This window comes from Ctenopharyngodon idella, chromosome 17 (assembly GCF_019924925.1).
Source record: "Ctenopharyngodon idella isolate HZGC_01 chromosome 17, HZGC01, whole genome shotgun sequence".
Classification (NCBI taxonomy): domain Eukaryota; kingdom Metazoa; phylum Chordata; class Actinopteri; order Cypriniformes; family Xenocyprididae; genus Ctenopharyngodon; species Ctenopharyngodon idella.
In genome coordinates, this window is record NC_067236.1 from 31,848,793 (window position 1) to 31,868,559 (window position 19,767).

Sequence of the window (19,767 nt, forward strand, 5' to 3'; positions counted from 1 at the left end):
ACCCAAAATGTACTAACAAAATTATAAGAAATGTGTTTCAGTTTAGAAAAAGAATCAGTCCGAGGGGAAAATATTTCTGGAATTCTTTAATAGATAAGATTAATTGGAAAAAAGCATGGCTCTTACCTTATAAAGTTAACAAACTACATTTGAGTTGTAATTTTTTGTAATTTTAGTATTGAGTCAATTGATCATCTTTTCTTCAAATGCCTCTTTGTCAAAGAATTTTGGTCTTATTTGTCAAATTTTTTGGCTTCGAAATCCAATTTGGTCATTGATTTAACTATGTGTGATATATTCTGTTATTTTTCACATTGTGAACAAAATATAAAATATATAGGAAATTTAGTTATTTTATTGGCAAAATATTACATTCATAAATGTAAATTTTCCTCAACACTGCCCAAATTAAACCACTTTCTCTGTGACCTTAACTATTTAATTATGACACTAAAAAAGATTGACAACAAAAAGTGTCAAATTTATGAATCTGTAAAATAATCTGATGAATGTTATGTAAATTGCTTTATTAACTATGTATTTTTGTTCTTTTTCTTTAATGATTGCCTTCCCCTAATTTATGCCTTTGTCGTCCTTCATTATTTATATTTTGATGTCATCCATTGTTATTTTGAAATGTTGAAGTTGTTCTTGTTCTTACCCAGCAAGCAACAGCCGTCATTTCACCGTCTCGGTTAACTATAGGCCCGATATAGTCCGGCTATGAGTAACCCACTTTTAGCCACAATAATCTTTAATTTGGTTACATGTCGTTTTTGCCAAAATAACTTGCGAGATGTATGATATTCCATCATGTAAGCAAAGTCAACAGTGATTACAAGGTGTTTGGTTTCATATCTTTGACATGTTCTGTGTGTAGGCTGTGCGTAGCCACGATTTAGCTCGTAGTCAGACCGGCTATTTGTAGCCCACCTATAGTCAATCCTGATTTATTGTATTTTTTGGACAGGAAGTGCATGAGATGGTTGATATCCCATCATGTTTGCAATGTCAATGATATCTACAAGATGTAAAGTGTCATTTCATGACATGGTCTATCTGTAGTCATGATTTAGCTCTGAATTGGATAGGCTATGTGCAGTCTGCTTTTAGTCCACCCGGCGAAATCGAGGCAGTCTAATTTTTACGGCTTGGCTACAGCCCTGATTCAGACCAGCAACGAGTGTAGTCAAAATAGTGTTAAAGGGATAGTTCACCCAAAAATGAAAATGTGATGTTTATCTGCTTAGCGCGTTTTCACTTGAAAGTTAGTAGAGATCACTGTTGCCAGATCTCGCGATAAACATTTCCGCCATTTTACAACTGTCGGAGAGCAAGCAACAGCAAATGTTAAAGCAAATTCATTCCTGCTTTTGGTCTTTCAAGTATCTGTGTTTTTCATTTTGACATGTGTTCATTATTTATGTACATTATTTGTTATCATGTGTAGGAACCGTGACATTTTAGCGGGTAACAGTGCAGACTCAGAGTAAGCCATGTTGTGTTAGATTAACATGCTACATGCACATGTACTGTAGTGTTTCCTTGTGCCCTAAAACTCTCTAATTATCTAAATACAAGGGGGTAAACATGAAACCTGTGCAACCTATTATTATTTGTTATGAAAGCCTCATATATCTTTTAATCTTTTGATAATTATGATATGAAAATATGAGATTTTGATTTGGCAAGGCAAGTTTATTTTGTATATTTTGTAACATTTCAACAACAAGGCAATTCAAAGTGCTTTACAGAAAACATGAAATTTATGGAACCGACAATTAATCAGGTTGTTTTATAAACCAAAAAACATTTTATTTTATTTATATTTTTTATATTTTTATTATGTTAAGTTGTAAAATGTTCCATATTTTTTAAAATTGTTTAATTGTATTGTAAACGTCTTTTTAGACACAACATTGCTTGCTGCAATTAAATAAATAATAAATAAATAAATAAATAAATAAAATCTCGTTTGAATAGTAGCACGCGCAGTGGTGCTCTCGTGAACGCGCTGGAAATTAATATTTTGTAAATAAAGTCGTAAATTGTTTTTTGCTCAAACAAAGCCCTCGCGTCGCTTCATGAAACTGTGGTTAAACCACTGGAGTCACATGGAGTACTTTAATGAGGTCTTTATACTCTTTACTGTCAATGGAGGGAGAAATCTTACAGACTTTATTAAAATGATCTTCATTTGTGTTCCGAAGATGAACGAAAGTCTTACGGGCGACATGAGGGCGAGTAAAAATGACAGAATTATAATTTTTGTGTGAACTAACCCTTTAATGAAATTTGGCCGAATAAAAAACCAAAACATAATTGTTGTTGTTCGTTTGTTTTCTGTCAGCAGAGGGCGACGTACACACTACAGCGACAAAATGCTTCTTTATTTTTACACTGTCTTGAAATATTCAAATGTATTTGCTAATACTTGAATGTTATTGTTGATGAGCTTCTGGATCTGTGTTTGGATCAGACTGTTTAATCTCTCATCGGAGTTCAGAGAAAGAGAGAGAAGTTGATCGATACTGACCCGCTCTCTCTCTCTCTCTCTCTCTCTCTCTCTCTCTCTCTCTCTCTCTCTCTCAATTATATTCAATTCAGATAGCTTTATTGGCATGACAAAAAAAAAAAAAAAAAACATTTTGTATTGCTAAAGCATTTAACCAACATAGAAAAATATTTAGAACAACAGAACATCTGAGTAAAGCCTATGTAGAGAAAATAATAAACTAAATAAAAATAATAGTAGTAACAAAATAATAAAAATAATTATAAAAATAATAAATAAAAAAGATTCTAATACAGAAATCATGTAACAACTGAACTTAGAATTTGAACATTATCTACATTATATACATGTGTGTAGGTCTAATGGGGGTGTGTTTATTGGCTGTTTGTTTCTTTCTGGTTGTCCCTCAGGAGATGATACAAATCTTGCAGTTATATTGGAACATTTGGCTTCTTCGCCAAGAATGTAACAGAGTTTTTGGGTTGGGCTACAGGTGTTAAATTGGGGAAATATTTTATTAATTTTGGGGTAGTAGTGGTCTCTGATTTCTTGGTATTTTGGGCATTCTGTGAGGAAGTGCAGCTCCGCCTCCGTCACTCCCAGGATGCAGTGCGAGCAGAGTCTCTCTCTCTCTCTCTCTCTCTCTCTCTCTCTCTCTCTCGTCACAAATAGAAAGTGAAAGTAAGTTAGAGTTCATCTGTCGCCATTTTAAGCTGTTAAAATACGAACACGAGCGTCAAAGTGTTTAATAGAAACGTTTATCAAAGTTTATGCAGGAATTTCCGTGTATCTTTATGATGTTAAAGCTGGAGGATTTGAGAACCTGTAACTTGTGAAAGTTTGATCAAGGTGAGTGTTCATGTGTGGTGACTTCCTCATACTAATATGAATGTATATATGATTGTTTGGTAAAATAAAATAAATAAACTTTAATAAAGTGTTTCTTTCAACTTGACTTCAGTGTTTCTTGTGTGTTTCGTGATGTCTGTGATTCTTCAGAAGTTTAACAGTGTAAACATGTATAACTGAGCTTGAGTTAACGCAGTCACGTGATCCTTTTTCTCCCACACTCAACATATGTTCAGCTAAATTATGAAGGTTGTTAAATCATTTAATTTTGTGTCTATTTTGTCAGTGGAGGAGATCAAACTCATCAGATTCTCCTGCAGCTTCATCATGGGTGATTCACAAGGATCCAGAGATGGAGATTTTTCTCCAGGATGCAGGTACTTTCAACAAACACTGTAAAATATTGTATTACATCACAGAAAAAAGATCACAGTTTTTCATTTTTTCCACCCACTGATCGCAGAAACCGTTTACAGAAAAAAACATGTATCCTATTTTGTCTGTTTTTGTTTGTTTTAATATTATCATGAAATATTAAAGAAAAAGATCATAAAGTTTCCTCAAAGTGCTTTTTGATGAAAGATAAATGTGTTTATATTAATATGGTTCCTGTCATAAAGAATGAACACAGTAATCTAAAGGATTGAACTGAATCTGTTCTGTTACAGTTCAGTCCAGCAGAAGAGCTCAAACCCAGAGTCCAGCTGTGTGTCTGTGAAGAGTAACTGCTCTATGGAGCAGCCAATAATGTTTAAGAGTGGAAACACACGGCCTGATCCCAGGTATATTATATCTATAAAATATATGCTTATAGTCGTTATTAATATACAGCAGTGTAATGAGTTCAGTAAGTTTCAGTCTATTAATGATTTCCATTGTGTTCTTGTGCAAAGCTCGATGTATTGTATTGTTAAAACATTCACACACTGTAAAATCTGTTGGTCTGTTACTCAGTTAATGACACAATTACATCAATATCAGTGTGTCTGATTCTTTACCCTCTTCATTCTGATTGAAGGTCGAATCTTTTATCCAGTCCAGTTAAAAACAAAACTGTGAACACGCCTGTGATTCGACCACAAGACTTTAATGAAAGCATGAATCCTGGTTTCAGGTAAAATGGAGGACTTTTTTGTTGTTGTTGTTTAATTTTAGGTGCTGCAATGCACATCACACATCACTCAATCACATGATTAATAATTGAAACATTTCAGAAACCTAATGATGTTCTGTGTCTCATAATACAGCAAACAAAATGATCTATGTTGTAATTTATGGCTATTTACTTCTTAAACTTGTGTAATAATCTGGTATTTTAATCTTACAGCCATGACTCTAAACCTGAGATCTTAAACACACTGAGATCAAATCTGAGAAAGAAGTTTGAGTGTTTGTATGAGGGAATATCAAAGCAGGGAAACCCAACACTCCTGAATGAGATCTACACAGAGCTCTACATCACAGAGAGTGAAAGTGGAGAGATCAATAATGAGCATGAGGTGAGACAGATTGAGACACAGTCCAGGAGAGCAGAAACAGAGGACACAACGATCAAATGCAGTCACATCTTTAGACCTTTACCTGGACAAGACAAACCCATCAGAACTGTGCTGACAAAGGGAGTCGCTGGCATTGGAAAAACAGTCTCTGTGCAGAAGTTCATCCTGGACTGGGCTGAAGGGAAAGAGAATCAGGACGTCCAGCTCATATTTCCTCTTCCTTTCAGAGAGATCAACTTGATGAAGGACAAAACACTCAGTCTTTCAGATCTTCTTCATGCCTTTTTCCCTGAAACAAAAAAAATGGAAATATCCAGTGATAAGTATAAAGTTTTCTTCATCTTTGATGGTCTGGATGAGTGTCGTCTGTCTCTGGATTTTCAGAGCGATGTGAGGTTGTGTGATGTGACTGAATCAGCCTCAGTGGACGTGCTGCTGACGAACCTCATTGCGGGGAATCTGCTTCCCTCTGCTCTCATCTGGATCACCTCCAGACCAGCAGCAGCTGATCTCGTCCCCTCTGAGTGTGTCCATCGAGTGACAGAGGTACGAGGCTTCAGTGACCCACAGAAGCAGGAATACTTCAGGAAGAGAATCAGTGATCAGAGTCTGTCCGACAGGATCATCTCACACCTGAAGTCATCAAGGAGCCTCTTTATTATGTGTCACATCCCAGTGTTCTGCTGGATCTCAGCCGCTGTTCTAGAGAAGATGTTGAGTGAAGCAGAGAGTGGAGAGATTCCCAAGACTCTGACTCAAATGTACACACACTTCCTGATCCTTCAGACCAACATCAAACATGAGAAGGACTATGAGAAGAAAGTGAAAGATGAAGACATGATTGTCAAACTGGGGAAACTGGCATTTCAGCAGCTTGTGAAAGGCAACCTGATCTTCTATGAGGAAGACCTGAGAGAGTGTGGCATTGATGTGACAGAAGCATCAGTGTACTCAGGATTGTGCACTCAGATCTTCAGAGAGGAGTTGGGCTTGTATCAGGGGAAAGTCTTCTGCTTTGTTCATCTGAGCATTCAGGAACATCTAGCAGCTCTATATGTGCATCTCTCCTTTATAAACAAGAACATCAATGTGTTTGACCAGATTACCAAACCAACTAAAGCTTCACTATCTGATCTCCATCAGAGAGCTGTGGATGAGGCTTTAGACTGTAAAAATGGGCATCTGGACCTTTTCCTTCGTTTCCTTCTGGGTCTGTCAGTGGAGTCTAATCAGAGTCTCTTACAAGAACTAATGACACAGACAGGAAACAGCTCTCACAACAATGAGAAAACAGTTCACTATATCAAAGAGAAGATCAGTGAGAATCCCTCTCCAGATAAATACATCAATCTGTTTCACTGTCTGAATGAACTGGGTGATCTTTCACTAGTGAATGAAGCTGAACCTCATATGAGCTCTGGAGGATTACGTAATGTGAAACTCTCCTCATCTCAGTGGTCAGCTTTAGTTTTTGTGTTTTTGACCTCAGAGCGGACAATGCAGGAGTTTAACATGAAAGACTTAATTGGATACACAAATAATCAGTAAGTAACACTGAGTACAATCATTACAGTCTGAAACATTATGAACAAAGAGAAACAAGAATCTGATAAATCTGTAATCCTGCAGATGTCACACAGAGTTTAGTAGTTCATATTTTTATGTTCTTTTATTTCTCTCTCACACAAACACTCCCAAAAATCACTCCTCCATACCGTAATAAAGCACAGGGATACAAACTTTTCTGTTTTGAATCCAAAATAGGTCATTTGTGTTCATGCACACTGGGCATACGTGTACAAGTGTAAACAGTTGCCTCTTGCACATGTAGGTAGCTGCAGTTTACAAAAATGCAGAGTTTAACTGCACAGCTAAAAATGTCAGCAAAGATTGCAGTTCAGTCTCCATGTTATTGTTTACACGGTCGTCAAGGATACGCAGAGTGAACGTGGGCAGCCACGCCATCATTTTCAAAAGTCTCTGTTTTGGTACGTTTACACTGAAATGCAACCCCAGCATTTTCAAACTAAAACGGGCTCTGCAGCGTTTTCGAAAGTCTCCGTTTTCAAGGTTCGTAAACCCCAGTGTAGTGTAAACGACAGGCGTAACCGTAGCAAAACGTATGTGTTTTAAAACGAAAATGCACTAGTGTAAACGGGGCCTCAGTTTGAAGGATCCTTTGAAGGCAGCCTTCGTTTCACATCCTTCATTCAGCTCATTTTGAAGGATGCATCAAGTGTATCCTTTGTGTCCTTCAATCACCCACAATCCTTTGCACACATTCCAATCCACGGAAAAGAACTGATGGAAACGAGTCTGCACTTATCTGAGTTCATTATGAAATGTAAGACAAAAATAATGTTTTCAGTGATGAAGGCATACATGTTATCTTTTGTTTTGGTGTAAATTAATCACTAACACTAAACTGCCAGTAATGTAAGCCACTGGGAGACACAGACGGTTGTCATTCACTGTATTGCATTAAGAAAAGATTTTTAATACAAAGTGTTTTTCCAAAATTAAGTTTTATTAGTTTTTTTGTGCTGTTGGAGCGGAAACATGTGTGATGTAGCCATGAACACTTACTAGAGCGTCTCATTCTAGTGTTTAATGCTGAGGAGGACTCGAGTCTACAAGCCTCAGAAGGACTGGACTGTTTGAGAAACACCCAATATCAATATGCAGGAGACTCCCGGAACTTCCGGAAATGTCTCTCCTGAAATTGCGATGGTTGACATAGTGATAACCATAGCAACGGACAGGACAAAAAAAATCTGATATGTCAAAATAGATCTGTCACTAAGTGTTGTAGTGTGAATGCAGACTAATAGACCTGCCACAACAACACTGACAAGAAAAAGTGTAAGGCCCGTCCAATCGGCCCAACGGCGGTTTCCCACAGGACGGGGAAGGTTTCTTGTGCAAAGTAGTTTAATTCCAATTAAATGTTTATCTGACTCCATTTTATTATGACCTCGAATTTAGGTTGAAATGCCAATTGATTATTGACTATTTATATGATAATTTATCTAGACATTTGATTATTCTGTTTAACTCTTTACTCTTATTGTACTCGTTCATTCGGTTCTCAGAGTCGCACAAGGTCCTCGCACCAGCTGTTATGCGGGCCCACGATCAAAAACTCTTCAGTCTGATCAATAAGCAGAGGTTATGGCTAAAGCAATTTAACAATGCTGCCCATGCTTGCTATTGTTAAAAGGTACCCATGTAGCCCCATACAATCGCCTATATAAAAACTTGGTTAAAGCTCCGACGATAATCAGAGGTTATGACCAGTACTATGAGGTAATGTCGCCCCTCGATAGTAATTTATCTGGCCCCTTATAGTTAATAATATAACTATATAACAACTTAATTAAAGCAGAGGCAATGACCAGAGGTTATGACCAGTACACCTTTGTCTAGCCCCATATAGTGAATGCGATTAAATAACAACTTAGTTAAAGTCAAGCAGTTAGTCAGAAATCTAGAATCTCACCAGATGTGCCCCATGCTCCATACAATCTGAGATCTAGTATGTACTGAACCCTGGTCGTAGATTTACGGTAACAACGGATACATCGTTATCTGCTGAAGTCAATAATTTCAGAGTAAGTCAGAATAAAGCCAAATGTAACAATTTATTAGTCAGGTAAATGTATCATGCCAATTACATAATCAATTCAAAGATGATCAATACAAAACATCAAATGCTCAGAAAAAGAGTAAAAAGATTCATACCTGACAGTAGAAAATTGCACATTGCTGAGTGTCCTAGACTCTGATTACAGAATCGCCCCGAGCCTCCTGCAACATCTCTTTAAACCTTTCGACCTTTTGACCTTTAGACCTTTGTACCAGTCATTTCAAATGATACCAAACATGTATAGTGTTGTATGATAACGAAGGAAAGGAAATGTAGATTAAGGCAATGCTGAGGTGTGATTGACTCAGTGTGATTGCGTCTCGGATGGGGATGCTAATTTTGCAAAAGAGAGTTCAAATGTTAATTTCCTTTGTTTTCTCAAAGAGTAGCCCACCATCAGTCTAGCATCAGTCTTACAAAAGAAAAAAACAAATCTGTGTTGGCAGAATATGTTCAGTAACTTCTTCAGTTAGATACTAATAAAACTTTTTCACATGTCCTTTTTAAAGCAGTGTTTATTGAAGGTATTTAATGTAATATTTACTTATAATATTACTCATAGTATTAATTGTTATTATTAGCATTAATAATTAACATATTTTTTATTTTCAAATAGTGATGCAGTAAATACAGCAGATGAAGTTCTTCAGAAGCTGCTGCCTGTGGTTACAGCAACTAGATCAGCTAGGTAAGTAACACTGAGAACAATCATCACTGTGAAAACTTTATAACATTTTTTTACTTAAAAATATAAATTAATGGTTCAACAAAAAATATGAGCGTCACACTTCAGCTTTTAAACCCTCCACCTATCTGACCTGCTAGGCTTCTATTGTAAGAGCATTACTGTAAATGTGTTTCTGTTCATTTTTACAAACTGAGACATGATAAAATTACTTTGTGTTTTAGCTAATGTGTTTTAGCTGAGGTAAATGTATGTTCTCTGCAGTGAGTTGAGGCGATCCTAATATTATCCATGTTTCTTTCATGCTATAACTACTAGTAAAGAGGAAAAGATAACCGGTTCACTCGTGCTCCGCACTGCTGCTTGAACTGAGACACTACAGCGATCTGTCAGCCACATTAAAGAGCGCCAAAAACACATTTATTGTTTGAATTTCTTAATACGTTTGACAGAATTTGAAAGCTGAGATTTTCTTATCAAAAGTGCATCAACTGAAAACAGCACAGACTAAAAGATTGATTCTCTGAATTGATAGACTGATATCAGTTCATAAAAATAAAGATCGTTTAAAATTAGGGATGCTCCGATCGATCGACTGCAGATCGTTATCGGCCGATAATCAGATTCTATTGCTGTGACCCAATTCAGAGGCTGCATCCTTCGAAGGCCGAGTGTGTCACAGTGAAGGCTGTCACAATTAGAAGACTACTCCAAATGTGGCTTTCGTTTGTCGTGAAATGATGGGTACATCAGATAAATCTAAGATCAGTGCTCCGTAGGCTAGACCGTCCCATCTAACAACGCTCATACCGACCTTCGAAGGATGCAGCCTCTGAATTGGGACACAGCTTATGAATCGATCAGGAGTCACTAAAACAGGCCGATCTCACCAACCAAACGCATAATTGATTATGTCAGACTTTAGCGTCACAGTCATTTCATCACCAGTGTGGAGTTATTACACGGTCTCATGAAGCAATGCACTTTTAAGCCTTACGATTTAAGAACATTGTGCAGTAAGAAGTGAAACAGCGCTCATTCGATACGTGCGCATGGTTTCTGAGAGCGGTTCTGAGCGCAGTCAGCGCACACACCTGGAACACATAAAGCTGCTGCTCATACAGAGCGTGAGTACTTACACCTGTTTCACACACACTCCGTCTGCAGTACGTATGCGTTGCAGGAGCAGCACGCGTATATCGTGCTTTCACGTATGTCGCGTTTGCAGTGCGCAGCTGATCCGTGGCTGCAGTGGCGTAGACAGAATTTTATTTTTGGCCGGGCCTGGGCAAAAGTGAGCAGGCACTTTCACGTAGGGTCCTATAGCCTACATATTTCTTATAGCCAAAAGCAAACTAATGGACTAGGGGTGTGCGATATTGACAAAAAATTATATCTTGATATTATCTGAGATTTTCTTGATAACGATAATTAGACAATATTTTGCTGAGTGTGTTATTGTGTTGGTACCTTGGCAGGTTTTTCCCGTGGGCAGCTGACTCCTAAAGTTTTTGATATTCTTCATATTTTGTGCGGTGGTTAGTTTGCAGCAGTGACTGAAAATATCTTTTCCAATAAGTTTAAAATGATTTTTTACCTTTTACCATTTTTACCTTTATCTTTTAACCTAATTAAATTGATGCCTCATCTTTTGTGTCAAATTAATTAACAAATCTTTTGTGTCATTTAATCAAATTCAATTAGAACAATAAGATACACTAGGGCTGTTACCAATCAAATGAAATCTATATCAACAAAATTAATCTTTGCAATGCAGTGGAAACACAGAAACTGCATCTAAAGTGCTTTTATATGCATTTATACACACTGTTTGATGCAGTTCAGAGCTGACAAATGCATTTAAACTGCAGTTACAAATGCATAATGTTTTAAACATAAAACGCTGAATATTGATATTTTTAAATTATTAAAAATGAAAAGATGCTTTAAATGTGACATCAGTTGGCAGCAAGTCACTGTCAATTAGTCATTAGTTTCAGCCGATTCATTCAAACGGCTGATTCTTTCAGGAACAAAGCTTATCATAAACTAGCGCTGAGCCCAATCTGCCCTACCTAAACTTTCAGCCAGGAGTCGCTACTGATATTGAGTCCGTTATAGGGGTGTGAGATAATATTGTGATTGTTGTTTTAACGATATGCGATCTGAAATTATCGAGTATTTCTCTCACTTTACAAAAACATACACAGAGAGTCGCACGCATCGCATACACTACGTGATGTAACGTTAGTCTAGTAGGTTAGACTAGTGCGCTGGCGCATTTAGAGTGCACGCTTTCACTGCGTGATTAAAACATTTGTAATGCACCCAATATTGAAGATAAGGGGGTAAAAGTACATCTGTATATGTCTTAAATATTTATATCATTTAATCAATATCACATGAAGAGTGCAGTTTTTCTCCAAATATCAACATGATTACAAATGTGATATTGATTTCATACAACAGTTCAAAAAACAAGAAGTTAATATTTAGTGACTTACATTTTAGATACAATATTGCCTATTTTCGCTCTATTTCGCCAACAAAAATATTTCCAAACAAAGCTGCAGGAGTCAGGACTGATTTGCGTGTCTAAGCAACACACGGCGGTGAATGAACGAATCGTTTGAATGAATGATTCAGTGATTCACACTTTAAACATTTTGTAAGCTTTATATCCTGATCGCTGAACACATCAGACACACTTTTGGCAGAATTCTAATGTCCTTGCGTTATTCAGCCTGAGGGTGGCGCTCTATCGATGATTGACAGACTTTAGTTCACACGACAAACGCATAGAATGCCATCTTAGAATTGCCTTAATGTAGTATTTATTGTGTCCAAATGTTGTTTTAGAATATTACAAGTTAGAAGTTCCAGTGAGGAAAACAAAGTCACGTCTTTTCTCAGAACAAACATAAAACAAACACAGCAGAACTACTGTATAAAGGCTATTCACATGAGCACGTTTAAATTAAAAGATTTATACTTTCATTAATCTGATACGCTACTCCACATAGGAAGAACAGATATGCCAACTAGTTATTGACCTGAAGCAGACACATATCTGAAGCGGACTGATATCGTCTTGGTCTGGAGTGAGGTTTATGTAAGGTAACGTGAAAATAAGCAGCAGTCTGAAATCTGCCCCAATGGCGCTCTATGACAGCGCGCTGCAGTTCCATTTTTCACCACAGATTTACATCATAGACTGTAAAACAATATGGATGTGACGTCACCTGTAGATTTCTGAAGAGCATTTTTGAAGTGAAAATGAGGCCGCTGCCATCTTAGCAACGCGTCACTGCACGTCACTTTTCTAAAATCAAAATAAAACGAACACCTCAAAGTTGCAATAAATCAAGGTAAACACAACAGCCTTTTAAACATCTACAAACATCTCAGTTAGGCTCAGGTGCTCAAAAAGAGCATAAGGAAACCAATATCCTTCAAAAAGTTCTCTTCAATATAACGGATACATAAAATTAAAAAGTCAAAGTCTGCTTACACTGGACGTGCTGGTTTGGGCCTCATCACCGGCTGCAACCACATCCTCATATATGCTCTCAAATATGAAACACCTGCGATTCAGCAACTACCTGCACATGCACTCACATTTGTGTAAAGTAGCCTTGTTGGCAAGTTTGGGTGAGTAAAGGTAAAGCACACAAGATATAGTTCCTTCAATGTCCTGTAGATGGCAATATTGCCTTTTTTTGTAGCAGAAATAAACTGCAGCAGAAAAAGTTAGGTGCCATGCAAAATGTAACAAATAATTGCATAACTTATTACAAATGTATTAGAGTAAAGAGTACATATTTATTAAAAAATGTAGACAAGTAGAGAGTAAAAGTTGCTAATAACTTTGATACTCAGAAACAGGTACAAAATAGTCACAACCTTAAGTACACTAACTAGGGGAGAGCGGGGCACAACCTAATGCTTTTTGACTTTCTCAGTTTGTGTAAATCTACTTAGGGTTCAGAGAATTGATTTTGTTCCACATTAATTTCACACATGTCTGCTACAAATATGTCATTAATGCAGTGTATGCTTTTTTCTTTATTTACCCCGAAAGAAGAGAAGTGAAATGTGACAACATGCCCCATAGGTGGGGCGCACTGTAACATGACCATATGACAGCTTAAAATGTTATCTGATCTAATCAAAATAATATACATGATAAACTAAAATATTTTATCATTAAAAGACAATTATTATTTCTTTCTAGGGCTGCAACAAACGATTATTTTGATAATCGATTAATCGACTAATCGCAGATTATTACACTGATTAATCAGTATGCTTTGATAGATTATTCCACTTTAGCAATGAGTTAAAATATTGAGTTATACTTTAACTAATAAATAAAAATCACTTCAGCTTTTAGACGAGCCAGTACCAGTGCTGAACATTGCTTAAAATAATATTTTATGAATGTTCAGGTTCTTCCTCTCAGTCTTTATTCACCTTTTCTTCATGGTATCTCAACAGATATTCATAAAAGGTAATTATGCCAATTGTATTGGTAACTGTATAGAATAGCATAGCTCTAATAGAGGAGCACATTGTGACGCAGTGTTACAACGAACCCGATCTGTGCAACTGGAATTTAAACTTGGTTAGTGTCTTCTGCTAGTTAGTGAAACATTAAAGAACTAACAGATTGGAGATTAAAATAATAGCAGATTTGTCTGATTTTAAATAAACAAAAAAATATAGATGAAAAATTAACACTTTTGCTATTGTTAAATAAATATTCAGTGATATCTTCCAAAGATTTCTGAATTTTGGCGCAATTTTTTTCTCTATATTTTGCCGATATGGCAACTAGTAAATACACTAATTTTCATCATGCTAGCATGTGTGGAAGTATTTAAACCATGTGTGTTACAACTAACCCCGCTTTAGGTTGTGCCCCACGCTTCCCTAATTACATTTACACAAACACACTCCTGGTTTTGGGAAACAGACTGTAATTTTAGGATGATTCATACAATTGTTTCTACAAGGTTTATGATGCTTTTGGGAAATATGGCCCTGTAAGTTTTGATCTGAGAGAGTGAAGAGTGTGTCATTGTTCTCTACAGGTTGAGGGATTGTGGTGTCACAGATGAAGGTTGTGCTGCTCTGGCTTCAGCTCTGAGATCAAACCCCTCACACCTGAGAAAACTGTATCTGTCTGGGAATAAACTAGGAGACTCGGGAGTGAAGCTGATTTCTGCTGTACTGGAGAATCCTCACTGTAAACTGGAGAAACTGAGGTAAGATCATACGCGACTCTGACATGAAACTGTGTCACTGTGAATTTTGCAATTTCAATAATTCATAAAGTAACATTAAAATGGAATAGAATTCAGGGAAAAATATTATTACATTCATTCATTCAAATTACCTTTCATGAATTTAAAGGGTTAGTTCACTCAAAAATGATTTTTTTTAACCTGTTAGCCAGTTAGTCATGATTAAAATAAAGTTTATGTAATATATGTGTGTGTACGGTGTATATTTGTTTTGTATTTATACATATACATGTATATATTTAGGGACAATATAAAAATATAAAAATCAACTAGATAAAACAGTTTGTAGACAAACTTTAAGTTGTCTTGAAAAAGCCGGTCCAGAAAGTTTGAAGAAGTTTTAAAAGTTTGTAGTTTGAAGCTTTTCAGTTTGAAATAGTTAAAGTTTTAGAATTGTAGTTTTAAAAGCTAGATAGATAGATAGATAGATAGATTTTAATTTGCTATGTGATTGCTAGGGTACTCGGGGTGGTTGCTAGGGTGTTGCTATGCGGTTGCTAAGGTATCCTGGGTGGTTGCTAGGGTGTTGCTCTGCGGTTGCTAGGGTACTCATGGTGGTTGCTAAGGTATCCTGGGTGGTTGCTAGGGTGTCAGATAGATAGATAGATAGATAGATAGATATATAGATAGATTTAGCTTGACAGATAGATAGATAGATCTATTTAGATAGATAGATAGATGGATAGATAGATTAATGAGTTTGAATGAGTTATTCATATTAACATGAAAATTACTTTTCTTTGGGAGGGTTTGCCTTCAATATGCTTCCTAGAAGTATGGGTAGGAAGTTGACAGCCTCATGTGACAGGAAGGAAGTCAATACCTTTTTTTTGTTCTTGAAATCCTGTATTTGGTTGTTTTCTTGCATGTCATTGAGACATAAAACATGGAAAACATCTAGAAAAGTACTTACAAAAGGAAAATGACAACTATACTCTGCGGCAACTATAGTTGCCGGTGGGCTAAAATGGGTTAAAAGCTAGATAGATAGATGGATAGATGGATAGATAGATAGATAGATAGATAGATAGATAGATAGATAGATGGATATATAGATAGATAGATAGATAGATAGATAGATAGATAGATAGATAGATAGATAGATAGATAGATTTTAATTTGCTATGTGATTGCTAGGGTACTCGGGGTGGTTGCTAGGGTGTTGCTATGCGGTTGCTAAGGTATCCTGGGTGGTTGCTAGGGTGTTGCTCTGCGGTTGCTAGGGTACTCATGGTGGTTGCTAAGGTATCCTGGGTGGTTGCTAGGGTGTCAGATAGATAGATAGATAGATAGATAGATAGATATATAGATAGATTTAGCTTGACAGATAGATAGATAGATCTATTTAGATAGATAGATAGATAGATAGATAGATAGATAGATAGATAGATAGATAGATTAATGAGTTTGAATGAGTTTAAATGGCTTAGAAACAGGAATGGCAGTTTAATTGAGTCTGTGTGTTTGAATTTGAATTTTGACAGTTGGACGGAATGTTCAGATCAGCCAAGGCAGTTCAATGAAAGTCAATGGGATTTTTCCAAGATTTAATCAGCATTTTTAGGAAAACCGTAAGTCTGATCAGTCTGAAAAGATAAGGCAACTCGAGTCAGCTTGAACAGTCTAGGAGGAGTAGCATTTAGAAATTTTAGTCTAAGAAGAAGAAGAATAATAATCTTAAATAGAAGATCAGTGAGTGGGCTTTTTCAAGCCAACTTAATAAATATTTATATATAATTTAAATTATATAAATATATACATGTAAATATTTCTTCAATATATACATGTATGTGTTTATAAACAAAGTAAATATACACAGTACACACACATATATTACATAAACTTTTATTTTGGATGTGATTAATCGTTGAACAGCTCTAGATAAACCATATATTATTGCAATCATGTGTTTATTGTCTCCAAACCGTTTCTCTCTGCATGTTATAGTGATCTCTGGATCTCTGATCATTGTTTATGTTAAGAGATTTCCTGGAATGTCACATGATATGGCTGTACTTCTAGTCTCACTCTTGGGGCTCTATCATACACCCGGCGCAACGCAGGAGTTTGTTGCTAGTTTCAGCCTGATGCAGTCTGTGTGACGTCTACGTCACGTCTGCGCCTTAAATTGAATGGAATAAATAGCAGAATAAAAACTAAGACTTTGAGTGAGACGTTCACTGAGATGAGTGCATGTAGCAAAGTTATATTAAAGAGCCATTCGGAACGACATAGACATGAACACATAAACTTCATCTCTAGAGCTGCTCTGAGAGTCACTTCATGAGCATTTTACCGTTTAATTTGAGAAAAAACTATTGTCATATCATATACACACATAAACTTCAAGATCACAGCAACCCGTCAAAATAAAAGTTCAGTTTAACTTGTAACAGAAACAGAGCCATGTTACTATTACTATGTACTATGTAGTCTACTATTGTATTGCTATTGTACAGTATTAAATATTTCTTAATGACAATGTAATACTACTACTAGTACAATAATTATTAAGACTTTAGTTTTGAAGTATGGGGAGAGCAGGGACGAAAGTAGCCTACCATTTTTCACAAAAATGTAATTTTGAAAGATAATGTTTTAGACAGCGATATATTTTTGCTGTGGTCAGTAACTCACAGGTGTGGTCTATCAATACCAGGTGGTATTTTGTACAAATGTAGAACGGCTTCAGCATAATTTCACTTTGAACATAAATTGCACATTGTTACTTTCAACCCCGTCAGTTGGGACGAAAGTAACACACAGGTGGGTCAAAAGTAACAACAACACAAGCTAGATTTTTTGTGTTAGTCTTGTTTTTATTAAATATACCTGACTATGACCTTGTTAATATGTAACTGCAAACATATTTTGTCCTTTATCTTTGCAAAAAAATATTAAATTACATTTTCATTTAAAATTGAGAATTTCAGTTTCATCAAATGTTTCAAAAGTAACCCGACAGAACAAACTTGAATTGTTTAGAATATTTTTTCTGGCAATGTCAATTTATATTATAAAACATTTTTCAACAGTATGAACAATATGAAAATTAAATTAAATTAGCATAATATAAATTCTCAACATAGTGTAACAGTCATGTTTCCAATCCAGCTGTTTTTATGCATAAATTCAAAATATAAATTCATAAAAACATCTGAATGGAAACACTGCAAATTCATAGGTGGATGTGGAAAAGCTAAGGTATGGCTAAAAACTAAATGTGACTATGGTAAATGTAAACAGATTGAGTGAATAAATGGTGACATACAGAAATCAGCAACAGATATGTCCAGAAACGCCCTCTCATGAACATCTGGCTGAATCAGACCTCTGTCTGTCTTTCTGACCCTCACTCTTGGCATATTCTGCTAGTATAATATGACATAAACATGTTTTAATAAATGCTGCACCGCAGAGAAAGCCACCACATTAGCAGAGGGACAAAAGAAACAAGTGTTACTTTCATCCCAACAGGAACTCCTGACATTTAAACCCGATTTACTTTCATACTGAAAAGTTCTGAGAAGGCAAACTTCAGGATGTTACAGCACTAAATAACCTGTAGATTGATCATTATTGTGACACATGAAATGAGAAACACAACTTGTAATTAGAAAAAAATGTACCGCTTCAGCAGTTTATTTACCGTATTCGAAAACTGCTTTCCGGTCCTAACCGCGGGAAACAATGATGAAATCACATGATGTTTGGCAGCTCCGTCAAGGGTTGCGTGCTGAACGTGTCTTAACTTGGAACGCAAATGTAGTCAGAGCTCTGAGAAAATTGCTTTGTTACTTTCATCCCGCGTTACTTTCGTCCCGGTTCTCCACTAATAATCACACAATTTTACAGTAACCCTCTAGCGGCAGTTGCACAGAACTTTGAAATTGGCCGTGAAGCAACCGTTACCCTCGCCATGGTAAACTGAACGATTTTAATGAATGTAACGTTAATGCATGTATGAATATATCCACACAAAGCAAATGAGCCTCAATACATCTAAAATAAAAACATAGTAGATTTTATAGAGCTAATTAATATAAAAATGTATTTAATAATTATTAAAAAAAAATTCTGACCTAATTATTAATAATAACTGCCCTTTTACAGAAATAGTGTTTACAGAATAATGCGAAAGTGTTAAAATATAGAGAATGAGGAGTTACGTCATGATGTTTTCACTCCGCGTTGCATTTTGGGAAGGCGCCGCCATATTAGCAGGATACGGTATCTGTTGCTATGGTAACCTCGACTGCAGCCCGAGATAAAGACCAACAGAGAGAGAGAGAGCAGAATAATTTAATAAATAAATTACAGCGCAGTTTTATGGGAAGAAATGGAGAAGGAGAAGGTGAAAGGAAAGGGGCTCTATCAGGAGAGATTAAATAACAGCGCCGAGCAGCGTCATTTAGAGAAAATGCTTGACATTAACAGCATCGAGCCGTACGACCTGCCAGCTACAGAACTGATGAAATGATGCTTATCTGATGCTTAACATCCCAACAGACTATCTAAAAGTGAATGAGTCTTTACTTTATAGAATGTACAGTAGAAATAAAGAAGAAGAAAGTAACAGAATTGCTCAGGGCAGCCACTGGTCAAATGAGTCCCCTATGCTGAACTTCAGTTGCCCTCTTGGTTGAAATCTCTTTCTGGGGGTGGGTGGGGTGTTGATGGTGCCCATAGAGGGTGGGATGGTGTCCCCTTAGTTAGTGCCCTACACAGACCACATATTCAACGTATATGGAACAGTGGTAGAGGAATCGGTGTAGTAAAAGCTTTACATGAATTTAAATGAAATTGCTGCCATTGATCAACAAAGGAATTGTGATATAAAAACTATATGAATTGAGAGAAAAAAAGTAAGAATTGTGAGATAAAAAGTCACAATTGCCTTTTTATTTTCTATTCATGGCAGAAATAAGCTTTCATAGGTTCATCATGTGTAAAAGAGGAAAACTATAGAGACGCACAATCCAGCACACAATCTTACTCCTCTCCCCTAACTCTTCTTCTACCTTGTCCTGATCCAACTCTTCTCCTCCTTCATCTATTCCTCTCCCTCACCCAGACATTTTTTCTCTCTCTGCTCCTCTGTGTTGTTCTTCATCCACACTGAACAATGAGTCTGTGTCTATTTTACTGTATGTCCATGTAATGAAAGAGCTTCAACATCTGACTATTCCTCCAACTGAGATTAGAATCTGCTATTTCTCAATATTTCTCAATATCTGCTAATTATAAATGCTTATCAATTGTTTCAG

General features: G+C 36.3%; 2 protein-coding genes across 51 annotated transcripts in view; one reads left to right on the forward strand and one right to left on the reverse strand.

Moving 5' to 3' along the window:
• The window catches only part of LOC127498610 (NACHT, LRR and PYD domains-containing protein 12-like), a 362,780-nt gene that overhangs the window by 263,400 nt on the left and 79,613 nt on the right, over positions 1 to 19,767 (forward strand). For all 50 annotated transcript variants that reach the window (XM_051868195.1, XM_051868176.1, XM_051868180.1 and 47 more), the window contains one exon: positions 14,288 to 14,461. In XM_051868195.1, coding sequence (XP_051724155.1) covers positions 14,288 to 14,461 — 174 coding nt within the window. The remainder of the gene's footprint in view (positions 1 to 14,287; positions 14,462 to 19,767) is intronic.
• LOC127498614 (tetratricopeptide repeat protein 8-like) overlaps positions 1 to 19,767 on the reverse strand; it is a 133,876-nt gene that overhangs the window by 18,815 nt on the left and 95,294 nt on the right. The gene's annotated exons all lie outside the window — the stretch shown is intronic.